This window comes from Mustelus asterias, chromosome 3 (assembly GCF_964213995.1).
Source record: "Mustelus asterias chromosome 3, sMusAst1.hap1.1, whole genome shotgun sequence".
NCBI lineage: Eukaryota > Metazoa > Chordata > Chondrichthyes > Carcharhiniformes > Triakidae > Mustelus > Mustelus asterias.
Window position 1 is genome coordinate 34,222,527 of NC_135803.1, and position 22,474 is coordinate 34,245,000.

The following is a 22,474-nucleotide window of genomic DNA, read 5'->3' on the forward strand; positions in this document are numbered from 1 at the left end:
TTCTAACAATTTTCAGAAATAAGAGAAAATGTTATTGACTGAGTAGATGTGTGCCTATACACCCCATTCACTTGAGATGGATGTGGCTGGTAATGGGCCCAACTATGGACAAATAAATATTTAAAGATATGTGACTCGGTGCAGAGCATATCAGAAACAAAAAAAATTGCTCAGTATGAACATTAAATATAAGAATATGACTCAAAGGGTTGAATTTTAATTCTCCCCGTCTGACAGAGTGGGAGTTGAAATGGAGTAATTTCAAAACTGTTGTTATTTTCAGGCCATTAAGGCTCCCGCCTGGGTTATACAGAAGCATCATGATTTAATGAAAATCAAGGTCCTATGACGTAAATAGGACCCCTGTTGGCATTTTAACTGCTAAATTTGTGATATGGGGGTGAAACCTTCCGCCCTCAGCATGACACCTATCAGCATGTTGCAAATTAGGCTTATGAATGGAATGTGCAGAACAATGAATAAGTAAAATACCCAGTTCACTATCCATTCTACGTAGAAAGAATCGGGTGTCACTGCGACAGAATAAGGGGTTGACCATTTGAGACTATGAGGAGGAGAAATGTCTTCACTCACTGGATTGAGTCTGCGTAATTCTTACTCTCAGAAAGCTGTGGATGCTGGGCTGTTCATTATGGTTTTGGATACAAAGGAAATTAAGAGATAGAGGGATGGAGCAAATAGATAAATTCAAGGTAGAATATCAGCCATGAAGAGCAGAACAAGCTGAAGAGGTTGTTAAGAGATTCCCTTATTTCTTGTGTTCTCTGCAGTGCCCTGTAAATGTTGGCTCCCACCTGAACAAGCTCTCCCCATTGTCCTGAATGGATCCATGACATGATCAGCCTCATTCGAACCCAGCTCGCTTTGTGGGTCACTTCCTTTCTCTGAAACTGTGCCATTTGGCCACGCATTTCAGTAGGTTTCTCCCAAACTGCCTTGGCAATCAATTCATTGTCATCTCCAATCCCATCTTGACTTATTTTCATCTTTCTCTAAACCTTCAATCCTGTTTCCGAATGTTACTCTCACCAGCCCCTCTTAGCTTTCCATCGCACTCTTCACTTTTACTGTACTTCTCAATCCCCAGCAACTTCCTCGTCAGAATGTCTTTCCTACCCGTCAGAGTTAGACCCTGTGTGAAAAGTCACATCATTCTATGATTTCATCCTACACAATGATATCCCTACACCTGCTCCTCATTTTCCAACTCTGCTTTTACCCTGCACATTAAGGACGGAATTTTAACAGCCTAGGGGGTAGGGCAGGTTCAAGTGCAGGTGCAGGCAAGGTGTTAAATCCCTGAAAAATGACACTGGGTTGGAATCCTGATCCACTCACTTCCGGCGTTGGCCAGAGTAGTTTCGGATGTGAGCAGGAATAATTTAAATATTGAACTCATCAATTAGTTGAATCTTCTGGCTTTAACAGCTAGCACACGGGTTTCCTGAACCATGTGCAACCCACTGGTATCGACAAAGAAAGAGATAGCAAGAGTTATTGCTCATTAACAAAGTATTCAAATAGTGAAACGGAATAACTCCTGACCTGGCTATGGCAAAAGTGCTTGCTGAGAATGTGATTTCACAGGCGATTTCCAATTTTTTGATGTCATATCACCTAACTTGGACTTCACTCACCTTGATCTGATCTTCCCTGCTGTCAACTATCATTGCATCATGGGAGCAACATGAGTAGCTGTAACATGAATCTCTGATGACAAACATAAAGAGGCAGCAGCACCAACAGCATTAGCTATAGCATCAGCCGCCTTCTCCTCAGCCAACCTGCCGACTGAGGGGATGAACACAGAGATCCAGCCACTCCATAAAATATTCAGGCAGAGGATAGGCTTTCCTGTCCAGTCTGAGCACCGTGCCACAGGAGACGTAAGATTTTCATAGCAGGCTGATGTGAACCTCTTTAGCATTTTGGTGCAAGAATTCCTTCAGTGTGCACCAGGTTGGTATGTATTGCCAGTGGCCATCAAGCTAGCTATTACTGCAGGACCCCTCACAACAATTAGGAACAGGCCATTTGGCCCATCGAGCCTGGTCCGTCATTTGATATGATCATGGCTGATCTGATTGTGGCCTCAATCCCACTTTGTCTGTCCTCAAAAGCCCTCGACTCCCTTGTTGATCAAAAATCTATCAAACTCAGCCTTGAATATATAAATAACCCAACCTTAACTGCTCACTGGGAAAGAGAAATCCACAAACTGACAACCTTCTTTGAGGAAAACATTCTCCTAGTCTCGGTCTTAAATGGGAGACCCCTCATTTTCAAACTGTGCTCCATTGCTCTAGATGGGAAAATATCCTCTCAGCATCCACCCTAACATGTCCCCATAGAATCATATACGTTTCAATAACATTATCCCTCATTCATCCAAACTCCAATGGGTCCAACTTGCTCAACCTTTCTTTATAAGCTAACCCAGTCATCCCAGGAATCAGTCAAGTAAACCTTCTCTGAACTGTTTCTAATGGGTTTTCTAATATGTTTTCTTAAGTAAGGACACCAAAACTGTATGCACTCCTTAGTTTTCAGCCTCTCCTTGAAGTTGTGCACTCCATTCTGCAAGAGGGAAAGTGAAGACTTAGAGGTGGCTTATGTGGAGAGGATGCAATTGTGTCAAGGATTTTTCTCACAGCAACAGTAGCAAGAATTTAAAAAGACCTGAAAGGTAGAAATCTGCCGAGCAACAATAAAGCCAGCATTTCCAGGGGGCAGGCAGGGTTCTAAAAGTGATGAGAGCATTCCAAAGGCATGAGAGCACCTAAAGATGATCAAGCGTGAATTGCTATAGTGATAGAAACAGATTACTTAGATGACTGCTGCAGAAATGTCAAGTTCTCCAAGCAGAAACAGTTTACCTAAATGACTGGGTGATTCAGTGCTATAGAAATGCTATGCTCCACAAAAAGAAAGAACTTCATATACGTAGACAGCCAGCTCTTGAGTTTAAAACCACAAATGGGGAAACGTATAACTGCTACCCATCTCAGAAACAGACAGGCTAGTCCATACCTCATAGCCAGAAGCTAGTCTGCAACTCACAGCCAGGAGGCGAGGAGCCATTTCACAGCCAAGGAGTTCTGTAACAACTTTTACTTCTCAGAGATTCTATAGTTATGCACCTAAGTCTTAGAGTCAAGGTATTGCAAAAACCTTCATAATACAGTTTCAATATCTTCGCTGGACCAGGAAACGACTTTTCCCAGACTTGATCTCAAGCCCTTTATTATGTGGTAACTATAAAATGGATTTGACTTATAGATTATATAATTTGGATGTTGTTTTGGGAAAGGAAAGTTTTAGTGAGTTCAGGCATCATAGATATATTTTGGAACAAGGACTAATTTCTACATAAAACTGTGCATGTGCTTAGTTATTCATGTACTTTAATGTCTTAAGAGTATTCTCATCCTTTTTGTGTGTTTTTTTAAGTGAATAAATATTCTTTAATAATTATTATATGACGACTGGGCTGGTTCCACTCTTTGGATATGGAAGGTTCTTCCGAATTCCCTCCTGTATTTCTCAGTGACCATCTTAATCCTCTCAGTGTATGCGCTCTCTCATCAGAGGAAACATTCTCTCTGTATCCACTCTATCAAAACCTCGGTACCAAAGAACAAAATTGGGCCCAAGTATTTGAATATTAAAGTAATTAGAATCACAGTTAAGTGTGTATTGCTCTGCACACTCCAAATATTGATGCATTTTAGATTAGATTGTGTTGGACAAGTGCTCATTCATGTTTGTTAATAATTTAAAAAATCACTTTGTAAGCTTCACATTCTCTTTCAACCACGAGAAAACTTGTATATGAATGGGAAAGTTCAAAGCTAACTTATTTCTTTCATGAATTTATTTTCATTTATTGCAGAAAGGTCATCTTGAGCTAAAATGCTGATTGCATTGCTCACACTGGCTGCAGATTACAGTTTATGTAGGACAGAAACTGTACTTGTTTTGTCCACAATAAGCAGGATGCTGTGCCTTTGCAAGGAACTTTACCTGGTTAAGACCTGAGGAAACACATTTCCATTGCTAGGCAAATTATTTCAAATTTAGAATTTCTGCTTCAAACTGAACTCGAGCCTGCTCCATGTTATCTTACCGGGAAACTCGTGATTCTATTTGGACAGATGCAAGAATTGTGTTTCCTCCAGAAATCAACACAGACTCCTGTAATTTGTCAGAATATTGGCATTTCAAGGCATGACACTGCAATTCGTTCCACTGACACATTTAAGATGTTAATTTAATAACTGTAATTGGCCATTGGTGTAGGAAAGGCCTTTGGACACTGAATCAAAATATTTGATTTCAATTGTGGAGAGAGAAACATAGAAACATAGAAAAACTACAGCACAAACAGGCCCTTCGGCCCACAAGTTGTGCCGAACACATCCCTACCTTCTAGACCTACCTATAACCTTCCATCCTATTACGCTCCATGTACTCATCCAGGAGTCTCTTAAAAGACCCTATTGAGTTCGCCTCCACCACCACTGACGGCAGCCGATTCCACTCGCCCACCACCCTCTGTGTGAAAAACTTACCCCTAACATCTCTCCTGTACCTACCCCCCAGCACCCTAAACCTGTGTCCTCTCGTAGCAGACATTTCCACCCTGGGAAAAAGCCTCTGAGAGTCCACCCGACCTATGCCTCTCAACATCTTATACACCTCTATTAGGTCTCCTCTCATCCTTCGTCTCTCCAAGGAGAAAAGACCGAGCTCCCTCAGCCTATCCTCATAAGGCATGCCACTCAATCCAGGCAACATCCTTGTAAATCTCCTCTGCACCCTTTCAATCTTTTCCACATCCTTCCTATAGTGAGGCGATCAGAACTGAGCACAGTACTCCAATTGGGGTCTGACGAGGGTCTTATATAGCTGCATCATTATCCCCGGACTCCTAAACTCAATCCCTCGATTGATAAAGGCCAGCACACCATACGCCTTCTTAACCACCTCCTCCACCTGCGGGGCCGATTTTAGAGTCCTATGGACCCGGATCCCAAGGTTCTTCTGATCCTCTACAGTACTAAGAGTCTTTCCCTTTATATTGTACTCCTTCATCCCATTTGACCTACCAAAATGGACCACGACACATTTATCTGGGTTGAATTCCATCTGCCACTTGTCCGCCCAGTCTTGCATCCTATCTATGTCCCTCTGTAACTTCTGACATCCCTCCAGACTATCCACAACCCCACCAACCTTCGTGTCGTCGGCAAACTTACCAACCCATCCCTCCGCTTCCTCATCCAGGTCATTTATGAAAATGACAAACAGCAAGGGTCCCAGAACAGGTCCCTGGGGCGCACCACTGGTGACTGACCTCCATTTAGAAAAAGACCCATCTATACCCACTCTCTGCCTCCTTTGGGCAAGCCAGTTCTGGATCCACCGGGCAGCAGCCCCTTGGATCCCATGCCCTCTCACTTTCTCTAGAAGCCTTGCATGGGGGACCTTATCGAACGCCTTGCTAAAATCCATATAAACCACTTCTACCACCTTCCCTTCGTCAATGTGTTTAGTCACATTTTCGAAGAACTCCACCAGGCTCGTAAGGCACGATCTGCCCTTGACAAAGCCATGCTGAGTATTCTTGAGCATAGTAAACCTCTCTAAATGCTCATATATCCTGTCCCTCAGGATCTTCTCCATCAGTTTACCAACCACTGAGGTTAGACTCACCGGTCGGTAATTACCTGGGCTATCCCTATTCCCCTTCTTGAAAATAGGAACCACATCCGCAATCCTCCAGCACCTCTCCCGTCTCCATCGACGACACAAAGATCATCGCCAGAGGCTCTTCAATCTCTTCCCTCGCCTCCCACAGTAACCTGGGGTACATCCCATCCGGACCCGGCGACTTATCTATCTTGATGCCATTCAAAGATTCCAGCACAACCTCTTTCTTAAAGTCCACATACTCAATCCTTTCAGTCCACTGTACGCCCGCAGTACATCCACCCAGGTCCTTCTCCTCTGTGAAAACCGAGGCAAAACACTCATTGAGCACCTCTGCCATTTCTACTGGTTCCGTACAGACTTTCCCGCCTTCACCTTTTATAGGCCCTGTTCCGTCACGTCTCATCCTTTTACTCTTCACATATTTATAGAACGCCTTAGGGTTCTCCTTAATCCTACCTGCCAGGGCCTTCTCGTGACCCCTTCTGGCTCTCCTAATTTCCTTCTTTAGTCCCTTCCTACAAGCCGTATACTCTTCTAAATCTGACCCTTGGTCAGAGCTTCATCAAAATAGACCAGCTCTGACCAAGGGTCATCCAGACTCGAAACGTTGGCTCCATTCTCTCTCCACACACGCTGTCAGACGTGCTGAGATTTTCCAGCATCCGCAGTATTTTGCCTTGATTTCAATTGTGTTGAGCAAATTTCAGTTCTCTCTCTGCACATTTGTGCAGCTATTTGTAATAATTTCTTCCTGAGTTTTGGTTTTAGCACTCAGCTTATCCTGGATGTGACAAAGCAGCAATTTTAGCAGCTGCATGGCTTGCAATTTATTATTGCCCGAGTACCACACAGTATTTCAGCCAGAAATTAATAGAATTCGGCTTACAGCTATTTTCTTGCACCCTGCTTATATCCTTATGAACTAATATGCTCAATCTCCAATGATGCATTTATTTTGGTAATTGAGACACTTGTTCATTTTAAACTTTGCCCTCAGTTTAACAAAAAGACAAGAAAAAAAAAAATAACTGGACTGGGCAGTTAAAAATTTCCACATTATCCTGTGAGGTTTTACTGCTTGCATTTACAATCTCTAAACTGCATCTGAAGCGGCCCATTTTAAAAATAAATGACTTATTACATTTCAACAAAACATGCATCTTTAATTGCATTTGGACAACCTGTATAACTGCTGAAATGGGAATGAAATCAGGATTACCGTGGATCACAAAAATGATTCATTCTGGCAATGAGTTTAGTTCAGCCATTACAGAAGCAGGAACCGTCCTATTGAAGTCTACCTTTATGGTACCACGGAACATTATTATACATGATAGAGTCTAAATTTATTCTTCTGAAAAATAATCAAATGAAAATTTCTTTTAAAATAACTCTAAAAGGCTTACTCTCAGTCATACTGAGCTATACACTCATGACAAATTGGGTTAAATGTACTTCATGTTTGTGCAAATTGAGTTTTCTATCAGCACTTTTTTGCACACATTAGTCAGTGTCAGGGAACTACATATAAAGCAGGTGGATAGTGTTCAGATTCCTGCCACCTACTTCTCCACTTGCTGCCATACAATAATCTAATCAACCTAGAATCAGAAAATCCCTACAGTGCAGAACCGGCCATTCAGCCCATCAAGTCTGCATTGACCCTCTGACAGCGTACCTTACCCCGGCTCTCTCCTCCATCCTATCCCCCTAACCCCACACGTTTACCATCCATCTAACCTACACATCTTTGGACACTAAGGGGCAATTTTACCATGGTCAATCCATCTAATCTGTACATTTTTGGACTGGAGCTAAATCACCACTGTTTGATCTAAAACACCCTGATGGATTATCGTAGCCCTACTAATGTTGGTCTTCTTTAAATAAACTTGCCAACATGCAGGTCATACACACTGGCTGAATTTTCCACTGCGCATCCAGAAAGAATTCACTGCTGGCGCTAAATCTGAATGTTCAATGCCAATAACTAGCTGAAGCTCCTGTTGGTAAGCCTTGTCTTTGAATATTCTACTCCTGCACTCGCAGTAATTCATGTTCTTATTTAAACAGCAAACCAAAGGCAGCATTCTGAAAAAGGAAAGAGGAAAGGCTGAACGGACAAGTCTTTGCCATTTTCAGTAACCTGCTAATTCATTTTAAAGTTAGTTTCTTCACCGATCTCCAAGATATCAGATCCTCCAGTCCTCAGTAAGTTATGAAAAATTCACATGTTACTTGGAATCCTGGCAGCTAGCCTTAAAAAATGTTGAACCCGAGTCAGATCAGCAGATGGCAAGGCGGCACAATGGTTAGCATTGCTGCCTCACATCTCCAGGGACCTGGGTTCGATTCCCGGCTTGGGTCTCTGTCTGTGTGGAATTTGCACGATCTTCTTGTATCTGCGTGGGTTTCCTCCGGGTGCTCTGGTTTCCTCCCACAGTGCAAAGATGTGCAGGTTAGGTGCATTGGCCATGCTAAATTGTCCCGGGATTCGTAGGTTAGAGGGATTAGAGGGATAAATATGTGGGGTTACGGGGATTGTTGTCGGTGCAGACCCAATGGGCCGAATGGCCTCCTTCTGCACTGTCTGGTTTCTATTTCTATCTGATCAGTGGGTAATTGATGGAGAAAAGAAGATTGACAAAAAAGAAAGACAAAGAGAGACAGACAGGCAGGTAGAAGGTAGAAAGCTGAAAGCAAATTTCTAAATGTTAAAATGCCTCCTCTGATCCAGACTGTTTTGCAGTTTAGTAGCTACCATGCTATTTACGGTCTCTTTACACAAGAAGACCCAGAGGAGTAACACACGAACAAAACAAAATACAGCAGATAAGGGCAAAAACTCAGCCAGACCTGGGAGCGCTGAGTTCCACCTCAACTGGCAGTTCAGATCTGAGGCTAGATCCCAAGATCTTGGTCATCTGTGTACAATTACTTATTAATTGAGCAAACATTTGGAGCAAAAATAAAATATAACTAGACTACATGGCAAACATATCTTTCACAATTATAACAGTTCCTCCCTCCTGCCTGCTATCTCCAACACCCACCGTCATATATCCACCCCCGAAACCAGGCTCAATTTACAATTTCTTTTAGACCAGTGTAATGAATTCTGAGGCACTTTTTAAGTTTCAATATTCAACAAGTAAATATTCAAAAGCAAATTAACCGTGAAAAATTATATAGCTGCAAGAGATCTCAAACAAAAAAAACATTATTCATACGCGTTGCCTTTAAAGGGACAATCACCACATCTGGTGATTGCCCCTTTAAGGGCAACACAGCAGAGTAAGGATCACCACATAATAATACTATAGGAAGACACAATGAGATGGAAAGGGGGAAAATTATATCTGACATAATGCAGTGTTTGAACCACCACTGTGAATGCTATACACCATTCTCATATTTTCACAGGCTGATAGACAAATGGGATAGACTGCATCTGGGCAACAGTTTGAATGTTGTTCTTAAGGGTGGAATTGTCCCATCTTGAAATTAAGTGTGGTGACAGTCAGTGCCTCTTCGCTGGTCAGGATCCCGTGCCAGATTCTATGTTTGGAACCTCATTAATTATGCGAGTTCCCCACCGAATCTTCTGGCAGGCTTACAGTTGATTCGGCTGCCTGCCACCAGCTGATGGGTTCAAAGGTTCCGGTGCCAAATTTTAACACCAGTCCAACATACTAGTATCATTTTCTTCAGCCCACCGACCTTCACCAGGGCATGCAGGATATCAGAGGGAAAAGGCAAGCAGCCTCAAGAAGAAGCCTGTTCCCCCATTCAATCATCCTTCCCCCGAACCCATCACATGCGAGGCGCCCATGCCCCACATGGACCTCTACCCACTCATCGGGAGTTTCCATGCATCCCCTTCTAGTAAAAATGCGGAATCCTTTTGACTCCCATGTTTGTGAGCTTCCAGCTTACCTCCCCTCGCCAGTCTCACCTCAGCCAAACTTCAAACCTTTGTTGCAGTGGCTGCATTAGTCCCACAGCACAATGCTGTCGAGGTAGACACTGGTGTGTGGTACCAGGGACCCCTCCAACCCCAGGCGCTGTAATGAACCAAGATGATGACACAGAAGGAAGGAGGGTCTATGGGTGCAGCAGCACGGTGCTGTCCATGAAGGCCAACTGGATATGGAGATGGAGGTAGGAAGCGGTCTACCCGGCAGAATGGTGTATAGCACATCAGGAGCAGCGCAGCACTGTGACAGGCTTTGCTATATTCACCCCGAAGTCTCTTGTGAACTGAGGGCCACCTTATGCACGCCACTCTTTAGCACTCGGGTTTTAGATCAACGGAATTTCACGCTGGCGCCACACAAGATTGGAAGGCCTGATGGGATGTCTTAATGAACATTCATGAGATGCAAATAAATGCGCATAACATTCACACCAGCAGCCGGTGGGAAGGCCGACCCACTATTAACCCGCCATTGGGAAAATTGTGCTGGCGGGTTTCTGACTTTTTGGCTCCTGCTAGATTCTCCACACCCGCCTTCATCAAACCCACCACGGGATGAGAGAATCCCAACTTAAAACTATTTTCACTTTTGGATGAATAAGGACTTTCAGGAAAAATACAATAAACTGTACAGTATATGTGAAAACATGGTTACAGTCGAGGAAAAAAAAATCTATATTACTCAGAAGATTGTCACCTAACAGAAAAGGTTACAACTACTGAAGAATGATTTATTACCTAATATGCTAATTCTTTCATTCACTCCTTAAAGTTAATCACAGCTAACATTTGCACAGCTGAGACCTTGATCTTCTTCCCCGCTTCCTCACCAGGACAACAAACCTCCACCTCCACTTCTGGGTTTCCATGGCAACCTTCCTTGTGCCCCCAATATCCAGAAACTATGACATTTCCAATATCCTTTTCATTTTCATAAGACGAGTACCTCCATTCCTTAATAATAAAAACTATTATTGATTTGTGTAGACTTTTAATTTCAGGTGTCTCTGCCTCTACACAAAATGGCAATGGTCTCTTTAAAAACAGGGTTTTTAAATGGCTTGATTGATGGAGTCTGGAGATGTGGACATATCTTACAAAGGACCAAGCTGCTTTCCAAGTCACCAGCTTTACATTTATAAAGGAACACATCCAGACTGCTTTGATTATTTCCCAATAACATACTGTACCTGCTGATTTGAGTCAATGGGCAAGAGAACGTGCATGGTCTACGTCAAGCTCCACAAAGACTCCCAGGTGTGGAAATCCATTGGCTTCCAAAACTGGGCCCTCATCTTTATTTAAATAATGTGGGTGAGCTGCCTACAATGGTCACACCACTCTAGAGAGCTTGGTCTTCTGGTGGCACCCATTTTGTGCCACCTCTCATGCCAGCACCAACCTTCAATGTGGAGGAGTAGCACCTAGGCAGAACATCACCACTGATGTTAATTTCATAATAATTAACATCTAGCTGTATCTGACCACATCTCAGGAAATTATGACATTGTGTAAGTAACACTCAATATTCGAATTCATTCTTGGGATGGGAGTGTCATTTCCTCTTTGACCGAGTTTTTGAATATCTGCCCTTATATCTCATATTTAGTTTTACAATGCTCCTGTGGAGCCATCCTGGGACACTCTGGATGCTATTTATTGTAATCATTTATCGCTCATCACCAGTGGCAGTGGTTTGAAGCATCTGAGTGGTCACTTCAGAGGGCAGTTAAAGATCAACCAGTTTGGTGTGGATTGGAGTGGGATCAGTTAAGGTCAGCACGTTTCCTTCTATGATGAATATTACCAACTGGATTTTATAACTCTCTAATAGCTTCATGGACATTTTTACTCATACCAATGGTTTATTTCCATACATTTTAATCAGATTCAAATTCTCAAACATCCACTGTGGGTCTTGAACTCACATTATCTGGGATTGCTGGTCAAGTAACATAGCCACTTCACCACCATACCCAGTTTTTCTTGGAACTTTGAACCTAGAATACCTAGGAGGCATGGTAGCACAGTGGTTAGCACTGCTGCTTCACAGCTCCAGGGACCTGGGTTCGATTCCCGGCTTGGGTCACTGTCTATGTGGAGTTTGCACATTCTCCTCGTGTCTGTGTGGGTTTCCTCCGGGTGCTCTGGTTTCCTCCCACAGTCCAAAGATGTGCGGGTTAGTTTGATTGGCCATGCTAAAATTGCCCTTAGTGTTCTGAGATGCGTAGGTTAGAGGGATTAGTGGGTAAAGGTTTTGGGGTGGGGCCTGGGAGGGATTGTGGTCGGTGCAGACTCGATGGGCCGAATGGCCTCTTTCTGTACTGTGGGGTTTCTATGTTTCTATGTAATAGTGCCTTAAACATAAGGCACTATTTTAGGTACAAGTGCAAGAAATAGTATTGTAAAGCTCTCCTGTTTTTTCTAATCTCCGAAGAATTGGGACCAGATTTTGGTTGGATTGAGGAAACTCTGCGGAACTTTAAAAATGGCAGTCAGGACCTGATTCTGGGATTCCCAACAGCCTTCCCAGGGTTTTCGATTTTTCATCAGGGCTTGTTAATGTTTGGGCTGATTCAGGTTGCTAATTGATGCCGGACTCTCAGCCGAGAATAAGAATGCATAATGAGACTTAGCTGAGAGCCCACAAAACCATTAGACTGTTGAAACACCCTAAACTCCAGGGTGGCTCTTTGTTCTAAAGTGTCAATTGCATGGTGTTTATTTACGCAAGATAACATGGTTTCAAGTGTTCGCAGTTTCTGCTATTGGCACTTTAGAGTGTCTGAATGTTTGATACTTTTATGGGGCCTTACAAGATAATGAACGGCTTAGATAGGATGGACGTAGGGAAGTTGTTTCCATTAACAGGGGAGACTAGGACGCGGGGGCACAGCCTTAGAATAAAAGGGAGTCACTTTAGAACAGAGATGAGGAGAAATTTCTTCAGCCAGAGAGTGGTGGGTCTGTGGAATTCATTGCCACAGAGGGCTGTGGAGGCCGAGACGTTGAGCGTCTTCAAGACAGAAATTGATAAATTCTTGATTTCTCGAGGAATTAAGGGCTATGGGGAGAGAGCGGGTAAATGGAGTTGAAATCAACCATGATTGAATGGTGGAGTGGACTCGATGGGCCGAATGGCCTTACTTCCGCTCCTATGTCTTATGGTCTTATGGTCTTATGGGCTGTAGTAAAAAGCAGTTATTTGAGGGAGTGAAAAGTTATTAATGAATGACTGTTTTTTAAAAGGTTTTTCTCCCCCAAACATCATTTCATCACGAGAGGAGTCATTGGTTTTACATAGTATATAGTGGGATAATAGGCATGGAACTGTCTTGGCTTGGCATGGAGGGCATTATGGGGCTGTAGAGGTTGATCGGTGGGTATAACTTGGACACGGGCATGAGGTAGAATGGATAAGGAATGGGGAGCACGTGGAGAGTGAGGTGGTGCAAAGGGTGAGAACTTGAGCTGATATTATTATTACTGGGACAAGAATCATAGAAACCCTACAGTGCAGAAGGAGGCCATTCGGCCCATCAAGTCTGCACCAACCACAATCCCACCCAGGCCCTACCCCCACATATTTACCCGCTAATCCCTCTAACCTACGCATTTTAGGATTCTAAGGGGCAATTTTTAACCTGGCCAATCAACCTAACCCACACATCTTTGGACTGTGGGAGGAAACCGGAGCACCCGGACGAAACCCACGCAGACACGGGGAGAATGTGCAAACTCCACACAGACAGTGACCCCAGCCGGGAATCGAACCCGGGACCCTGGAGCTGTGAAGCAGCAGTGCTAACCACTGTGCTACCGTGCCGCCCAAAGTCTTACATGACCGAGATGGACATTTTAAACAGCTTGCTCCTGCATCTGCCTGTCCCTGTGGCTGCCTCAGAACTTTCCCCCAATCGACCACAACCTGCACCTGTCCCCCGGAATGAAAATCCCTTCCTTCCTGGCGTTTTCTTCTGAAGCAGGAGGACTGAGCCAGAAAATTTCTCAACTCCTGCTACTCTCCTCAAGGATGGAAATCGTGTCCATGGTATGGTTTTTTAAAATCCATTTTAGGAAGAGATTAGGCTAAAACAAACTCTACTAGGATTCAAATTCCAGACCCTCTGGTCCAAAGTTCAGTGCTTAACCTGAATGCCTTCTCCATATTACATACATTGCTAATCCTAATATCTGCAGTGGAATTGATTACCAATAATGAATAAATGCTCTGCTTCCCTTGAGACCTATTAACCCATTACATGGTTGTAAATTAATTTAAAATCACTATTTCAAGGCACTTATAATTAGACAACGAATCTAAACATTTTAAATGAATATGGAAAAAAGTGAAAAAAACGACTTGAAATTGCAGTGTCTTGGGGACTATCTACTCCTGTTAGTATTTCGCAATTTTACTTTTAAACTGTCAGACACCACTTGATTTATGCACTAGCCTTTGAAGGTATCTTAAGTTTAAGTTTTAAGTTTATTTATTCGTGTTATAAGTAGGCTTACATTAACACTGCAATGAAGTTACTATGAAAATCCCCTCGTTGCCACACTCCAGTGCTGTTCGGATACACAGAGGGAGAATTTAGCATAGCCAATGCGCCTAACCAGCAGGTGTTTTTGGACTGTGGGAGGAAACCGGAACTCCCAGAGGAAACCCATGCAGACATCGGGAGAATGTGCAGACTCCACACAGACACTGACCCAAGCCGGGAATTGAACCCGGGTCCCTGGCGCTGTGAGGCAGCAGTGCTAACCACTGTGCCACCGCGCCACTCCACCTGTTCAGGCTGTGAGCACTTTTTCATCACTGTCACTGAGCTCACCGGGTTATTTAACTTTTATATTAAACTTTTATCTTCTTCACTGTACGGTGTCTTTGGCGGTTTCTTTTTTGTTAATACTAATCAATACCTGAAGATGTCAAGCTCCCTTTCCTGTATTAGAAGTCAGATTAAGGCAATGGAAACCGATGCCCCTGCCAAAGAAACCATTGGAAGGTAGGTGAGACCAAAATTAAACCGTAAAATCTATGTTGTTGCCATATTGGGCACATTTTCTTTAATTTATTCATTTTTCCAGAATGTGGGCGTCACTGGCTGGGCCAGCATTTATTGCCCATCCCCAATTGCCCTCCATTTCAGCGGGCATTTGAGAGTCAAACACATTGCTGTGGGTTTGGAGTCACATATAGGCCAGACAAGGTAAGGCGTCAGATTTCCTTCCCTAAAGTGCATGAGTGAAACAGATTGGTTTTTGTGACAATTGCCACTGATTTTATGGTCATCATTAAATCTTTAATACCAGATATTTATTGAATTCAAAGTTCACTATCTGCTGTGGCGGGATTCGAATCCGGGTGACCGGAGCATTACCCTGAGTTTCTGGATTGCTTGTCCAGTGATACTTCCATCGCCTCCCCGTAAATATTGCAATGTTTAAAGGTCTTTCTTAACTGAGAATCTTAGAAACCCAACAGCACAGAAAGAGGCCATTCGGCCCATCGAGTCTGCACCGACCACAATCCCACCCAGGCCCTACCCCCATATCCCTACATGTTTACCCACTAATCCCTCTAACCTATGCATCCCAGGGCACTAAGGGCAATTTTAGCATTGCCAATCAACCTAACCCGCACATCTTTGGACTGTGGGAGGAAACAGGAGCAGCCAGAGGAAACCCACGCAGACACGAGGAGAATGTGCAAACTCCACACAAACAGTGACCCAAGCCGGGAATCGAACCCAGGTCCCTGGAGCTGTGAAGCAGCAGTGCTAACCAATGTGCTACCGTGCCGCCGTCTTGTGAAATCTTTTTCTGGGTGAATAGAATGAACTTTACCTCATCACCAATGTCGAGTGCACTATGTGCTCATTCCATTTCTTCCTTCAATACAAACGGCAGCTGTTCAATCTTTTCAGATTATTGGCTGATTTGAGCTGCAGCATGTGTTAGTGTTTGTTCCCCAAAGTTTTCACATTTTACCTTCTCCAGCAGCATTTTGTGCAGGCCCATTGCATTTCAAATGTCCCTCACTGGCCCAACCCCTGTAGGTAGGATTTAATAACGTTTTTTCTTCTTTAGTTTATTCCCATCATTGGGCAGATCAATACTTTGTCCATCACTGTTATTAATTTGGGAGGCTTCTTGCTGCCATTCATCAGCTTCTCTGTTGTTTTGCTTCATTCCAACTTCAACTTCACCAGGTCATTAACTTTCTGTTCCACTTGATTTAACTTTTCTGCCATACTTCTCTCATCCACCAACAGCACGATAAATTATTTCAGCTTCGTCAAGTCATCTTCAAAGATGCACTCACTTTCAGACAACATAAGAATTATGACAAGTCCAAATTTTTTTCAACTGAATGTCCATTTCTTCCAAATCACTGACCAAGTCATTCACTAAACAGGATCTCAGAGAGGATGTGAAGCACGAAAGAGTTGAGCAAGATGAATGATTCGATGATGGAACAAAAGGGCAATTCTTATCTAATTTTATTTGGCTGAAAGATGAAAAAATGCTCATACCCAGGAGAGTACATCTCAGCACCATAATTGAGGAACTTGCTTTGGCCTTAGAAATTGTTTCTCAGGGCTCTATAAATTACGTGGTGTATTGGAGGACTGGAGAACAGCCAATGTAGTAACAATTTATAAAAATGTAGACAGGGCGAATCAGGTAAATACAAACTAGTTAGCTCATCATTTGTGGTCAGAGAAATTTTTTAGAGTCTTCAATTAATGGTGAAGTTACGATCTCATTGAAAATGGAGATAATTGAAGTAAACAGCACAAATTCCAAAAGGGAATATACATAGTTTATACATCTTTTTGAGAGGGTTAAGACATGGTATATAGGAGAAATGCAATGGGCTTAAGAAAATCCTTTGATAGAGTATCACACAATAAGTTATCAGAGAGGGCCAAGGTATGGAATTAGATGAGGGTAGCAAACTCTATTAAAATAGGCTAGAAGGAATAGAAGTGAGAGTAGGGGCCAGATTTTTGCCTGAGCTCAAACCAAACTACACTCAAACCATGTGGAACTTTACAAGGGATTTTCATTTTTGCCACACAGGGGTCAGATTCACAGTGCACCTTGTGAGTGCATGAGGAATGTGGGTGTAGTGTGCTTTGGTTATCCAACACAGCAACCCAGTTCAATACATCCTTTTAAGCTCCCCGAAACATCATACCTCATCCCCTTCACCCACCTCATGCCACCTCACATGCTGCCCATACCACCCCTTATAACATTATGTATCCTCAATCGCCACTCAGCCAGTATGCACAGTGTACAGTTCTCAGGAGCCATGCAATAGCAATGAGGATTATTTTAAAATCATTGAAAAATTATTAAACCTCTAACAAACTAAGAAAACTCTGAATTCAATTTCATTATCATTGATAGTGGATCAAAAAACCTGAGCAAAACAAGTTGTAATCCTTTAATGCCTACTGGCTTTGGAAACAAAGGCATATTTTGTTGCTACAGATTTGTAGAAGTTTCAAAAGCATTTGATCATTAAGACCACATGCTGAGCTTAAGCTTTTGAAACCCAGCCAAGCATCCATAATAGAGCAGCTGTCATAACAAAAGCTTCCACCTCCACTAATGGAACAGATATCCATTTCAAAGCAGAGTGCCAGTAACTCAGTGGAAGGGGAACAGGTGCATACAATTTGCTTCTACATTCAGAAACAATTATTTTGTAAAAGAGATGCATCTGCCAGTCCAATTGAATCAGAGCACAAAAATATGACAGCAGAGGATTTTTAAAAACATTTCTAATATATTATGGTACATTTTCCATTGCAAAAGTGGTCAATGTTTTTAGTTTATTCTTTCATTGGGATGTTGGTATCGCTGGCTAGATCAGTATTTATTCTCCATCCCTAATTGCCCTCGAGGTGGTGGTAGTGGGCTGCCTTCTTGAACTACTGCAGTCCAAGCTCTCTGCCACCTTCTCAATGTGAATGAATATAAAGTAGTCAACTCACCTCTGCAGGACAGATCCCTAGGATTAATCACTGCATTAAAACCATATCCACATCACTATATAACACCTAATAGTGACATTCAAATGACTCCTCAACAGCCTTTCCATGGTCTTCACAAACTCTCAAATTTGACAAGGTTTCAATGGACTTCCAAACATCCACACCACAAAACAGTGCGTGTGGGAGAGGAAATCTGATTTTCACCCCTAATTTAAAGTGAAAAAATCCAACCTCATTGGGGGGATGGCAGGATGGTGATGGGAGGGGTTAGGTGGGGATGGTGTGCGCTTTTCACATTAAGCGTTTCCAAACTCAACAGAAAGCCAGAAGAAAATGGCAAGGATTGGGAATGCAGAAGAAAACACTGATTCCTCCAAAACTATTCATGGCCAATCATGTACTGAAACCCCCCTCAGCACCCAGACAAAATTCCAGCCTGAGGAGGTAAACACAGTTTTCTGAGAGCAGTTGGAAGTGGGGAGTGGGCATGCCCAAGGTTCACGTCTGCTCACTGCACCTATCAATAATTTTATTATAGTCCTAAGAGTTCACATTTTCAAAATACAAGGTATAGTCACATTGATTTGATTTATTATTGTCACATGTATTAGTATACAGTGAAAAGTATTGTTTCTTGCGCGCTATACAAAACATACTGTTCATAGAAAAGGAAACGAGAGAGTGCAGAATGTAGTGTTACAGTCATAGCTAGGGTGTAGAGAACGATCAACTTAATGTAAGGTAGGTCCATTCAAAAGTCTGATGTCAGCAGGGAAGAAGCCGTTCTCGAGTCGGCAGATTTTTGTATCTTTTTCCTCATGTTAGAAAGCGGAAGATGTTAGAAGATGGAAGAGAGAATGCCCGGGGTGCATGGGGTCCTTAATTATGCTGGCTGCTTTGCCGAGGCAGCAGAAAGTGTAGACAAAGTCAATGGACGGGAAGCTGGTTTGCGTGATGGATTGGGCTACATTCACTTTAGAAAACCAAGGGACACTGCAAAGGAACACTGACGAAGAGTCATCCAGATTCGAAACATTGCCTCTATTCTCTTCCGCAGACACTGTCAGACCTGCTGAGTCTTTCCAGCATTTTCTGTTTTTATTGCTATTGCAGTCCCCTGGCTTTGGGTGATTTCCCACTCTGACACTGATGTCTCAGATATCCAACAATTGTTCCACCATGCTCTTTTTCTCCCAAGCTTTAGCAGAAACAGGCCTTGCCATTCACCCACTTCATGAGGTTCTTTAAAACTACGTCAATGTATTTAGTTTTTTTATTCACAAAAGCAGGTGGCTTGTGATAAATCGTGATTGTGGGTCGGTCAGCACTTTGAAGAGGAATTGAACAAAATTAACTGTGCTATCCTCATCTTATTAAAATGTGACTACGTGACCACATGTAGCTAGTGCAAACCTGTGCCCTGTCTCCACCACCATCAATCCCCCACCCCAAGCAGCGTTCCACCTCCCACGGCACTAAGTTATTGTACAGTTTCACTCGTGCCCAAATAGCCATGTGTCAGTTGAACTGAGAGGAAGGACTATAACAGCTCCATCCTCTCCTCCTTTGGAATCCACATACGAAATGGTACAGATAGTAAAAAGAGGAGCCTTTTCCATCTACACCCAGCAATGCCCATCTCTGAAGAATTGATTGATAATCTACTGCGAGCTGCTTCTGGGTTTTCATTGATTGATCATAGGTTCATAGAATCCCTACAGTGCAGAAGGAGACCATTCGGCCCATCAAGTCTGCACCGACCACAATCTCACCCAGGCCCTATCACCATAACCCTACTTATTTACCCTACTAACCCCCTGACACTAAGGGTCAATTTACCATGGCCAATCAACCGAACTCGCACATCTTTGGACTGTGGGAGGAAACCGAAGCACCCGGGGGAACCCACGCAGACATGGGGAGAATGTGCAAACTCCACACAGACAGTGACCCAAGCTGGGAATCGAACCCACGTACCTGGCAGTGAGAGGCAGCAATGATAACCACTGGGATGAAACCAGGGAATTTGAAATGTTAGGCCCCCCTGATCAGGCTGATCTTTCCCATTTTGCAAAGATACGTTAATAATATCAGTATCTCTTATTACGTTACAGGGAATATTTTGTCACAATAAAATCAATTTTACTCGGATTTTCATCTCCAAACTTTTCTATTTTTTCCATCAAGGTTTGCAATCTGTTTCTCAGATTAAATTGTTCAGGTTTCCATTTCTACACAAGGGCAGCTCAAATTTTAAAAATGTGTCAGATGGCAATTGTCACAGCCCTCTCCTGTAGTACAAGGCTAAGTCATTGTCACAGCCCTCTCCTGTAGTACAAGGCTAAGTCATTGTCACAGCCCTCTCCTGTAGTACAAGGCTAAGTCATTGTCACAGCCCTCTCCTGTAGTACAAGGCTAAGTCATTGTCAGAGCCTTTTGTTGGCACGTATGCCATGCCTGATGTAATTTAAAAGATTTAGAACGTTTACAGGTTTGTTCCTATATATTCCAGAGCTATTCTTCAAATGACACAAAAATAAATATTTTCAAGGATTTTATAGAATAAGTAGCCCACCTATTTGAGAGCAATATTGTATATTTTTTCCCCAAAGCTACTGATTGGATGAAGCCTGATTGCATTTCAATCTTTCCAGGTTTGAAGACTTACAGGAAAGGTACACCATGTATTAAATGCTACTGCAAAGTAGTATTGACATTATGGAAGCACTGGGGTCACACCAACATGAATTCAGCAGCTTTTACTTTGAGAGTACATGTGCAGGCCTCCATTTTCTCCTAACCCAAACAGGACAATGTATAACTCACTACTACAGGCTCATTGGTCTAGAACAGATATCACTTCCAAATGTTACCTGCAATACAACATATCAATGAACTTCTATTACCACCAAGATCGCCTGGATTTCATCCTGTACAATTAAGCAAGGACACTTTTCCCATATTGCATAAAAGATTGTGGGAGATGGTGGCATAGTGGTAATGCCACAGGAATAGTAATCCAGAAACTAATGCTCTCGGAACACAGGTTCATATCCTGCCACAGCAGCTGGTAGAATTTAAATTCCTTAATCAAAGAATCCCTACAGTGCAGAAGAGGTCATTCAGTCCATCGAGTTTGCACCAACTCTCTGACAGAGTATCTTACCCAAGCCCGGTAACCCCACACATTTACCATGGCTAATCCATTCAACCTACACATCTTGGGATACTAAGGGGCAATTTAGCATTGCCAATCCACCTAACCTGCACATCTTTGGACTGTGCGAGGAAACTGGAGCACCTGGAGGAAACCCACACAGACACGGGGAGAATGTACAAACTCCACACAGATAATCACCCAAGCTGGAATTGAACCCACGTCCCTGGAGCTGGGTGAGGCAGCAATGCTAACCACTGTGCTACCCAATTAATAAAATCGGTAATGGTCACCATGACAACTATCATCGATTGATAGGTTCTTGATTAATAAGGGGATCAGGGGTTATGGGGAAAAGGCAGGAGAATGGGGATGAGAAAAAAAAATCAGCCATGATTGAATGGCGGAGGAGACTCGATGGGTCGAGTGGCCTAATTCTGTTCCTATGTCTTATGGTAAAACCCAATGGGTTCACCAATATCCTTTAGGGAAGGAAATCTGCCGTCCTTACCCGGTCTGGCCCATATGTGACTCCAGAGCCACAGCAATGTGACTGACTCTTAACTACGCTTGGAAATTGCCTCGCAAACCACTCAGTTCAAGAGCGATTAGGGATGGGCAATAAATATTGGCGAAGCCAGCAACACCCACATCCCATTTTCAAACATCGTCTGAATTTAGGCACAGTGACCGATCTCACATTTATAATAAACGACATATTAATTATATGATCATTTTTAACCACAATATCTGCTTCCGGTACAAAAACATACCCAATGACTGCAAAAGCTGGAAGTTCTTGAAGATCAAATGGAAAATCTAGACGAAATCGAGTTTTAAACAAGGCAGTGATGGTTTCTGCAAAAGATGCGATGCAAGTTCAGAGATCAAAATATTCAGGCACAGATGGAGTAATATTTCTCTAGAACATGGACATTATGGCCGAAATTTTACTGGCACGCCCCTCCCAGAATCGGGACAGGCGAGGCTCAGGTAGGATCTTATGAGCCTCGGGCGGGCGAGGCGGTAAAATTCCGGCGTATGTATTTGCTACTTTAACATACCTTCATCTTTGTTCCACACAGCCAGGACTCGGAAAATAAAGGCACTGAAAGTAGCAGCGAAGAAACCTCGCCAGTAATTTCTGACAGCAAAAAATGTTGATGTTACTTCAATACTAAAAAGGACACCTATTGGAAGGAAGTCAGAACAAACTAATCAACAATTACCAAAACGTAAGACTCAGGATTAAATCTAATTCTATTTTTTCTTTATGGCGATAGGTACCGGTCAAACATTCTTGGAAGAAAAGAACATAGCAGTAAAATCTGAGGCAAACACGTAACTTGTCCTTTTCAAGGACTATTGCAAACTCATGCAGATTAACTCGAGCAGGCACAGCAACACCAGAACAGTCACAGCAGACAGGTCAGAGGGCAAAACATTGCCAACACTCAAATGGGGGCCAGCTGGCACTTCCTAATCTAAAAACATAAACTGCCAGATCAGGAAAAACCACAAGGTCACTATCTGTAGCCATTGGTCAGGATCGTAAAGAAGTTAAATGAGCAAGGGATTAAAAATACTGAC

General features: G+C 42.9%; 1 protein-coding gene across 2 annotated transcripts in view; it reads right to left on the reverse strand.

Moving 5' to 3' along the window:
- Positions 1-22,474, reverse strand: part of LOC144489456 (chloride channel protein 2-like) — a 563,382-nt gene that overhangs the window by 196,094 nt on the left and 344,814 nt on the right. For both annotated transcript variants that reach the window (XM_078207326.1, XM_078207318.1), the window contains exons 8-9: positions 21,949-22,074; positions 21,658-21,742 (exon numbers count right to left, since the gene is read on the reverse strand). In XM_078207326.1, the coding sequence (XP_078063452.1) occupies positions 21,658-21,742; positions 21,949-22,074 (211 nt within the window). The remainder of the gene's footprint in view (positions 1-21,657; positions 21,743-21,948; positions 22,075-22,474) is intronic.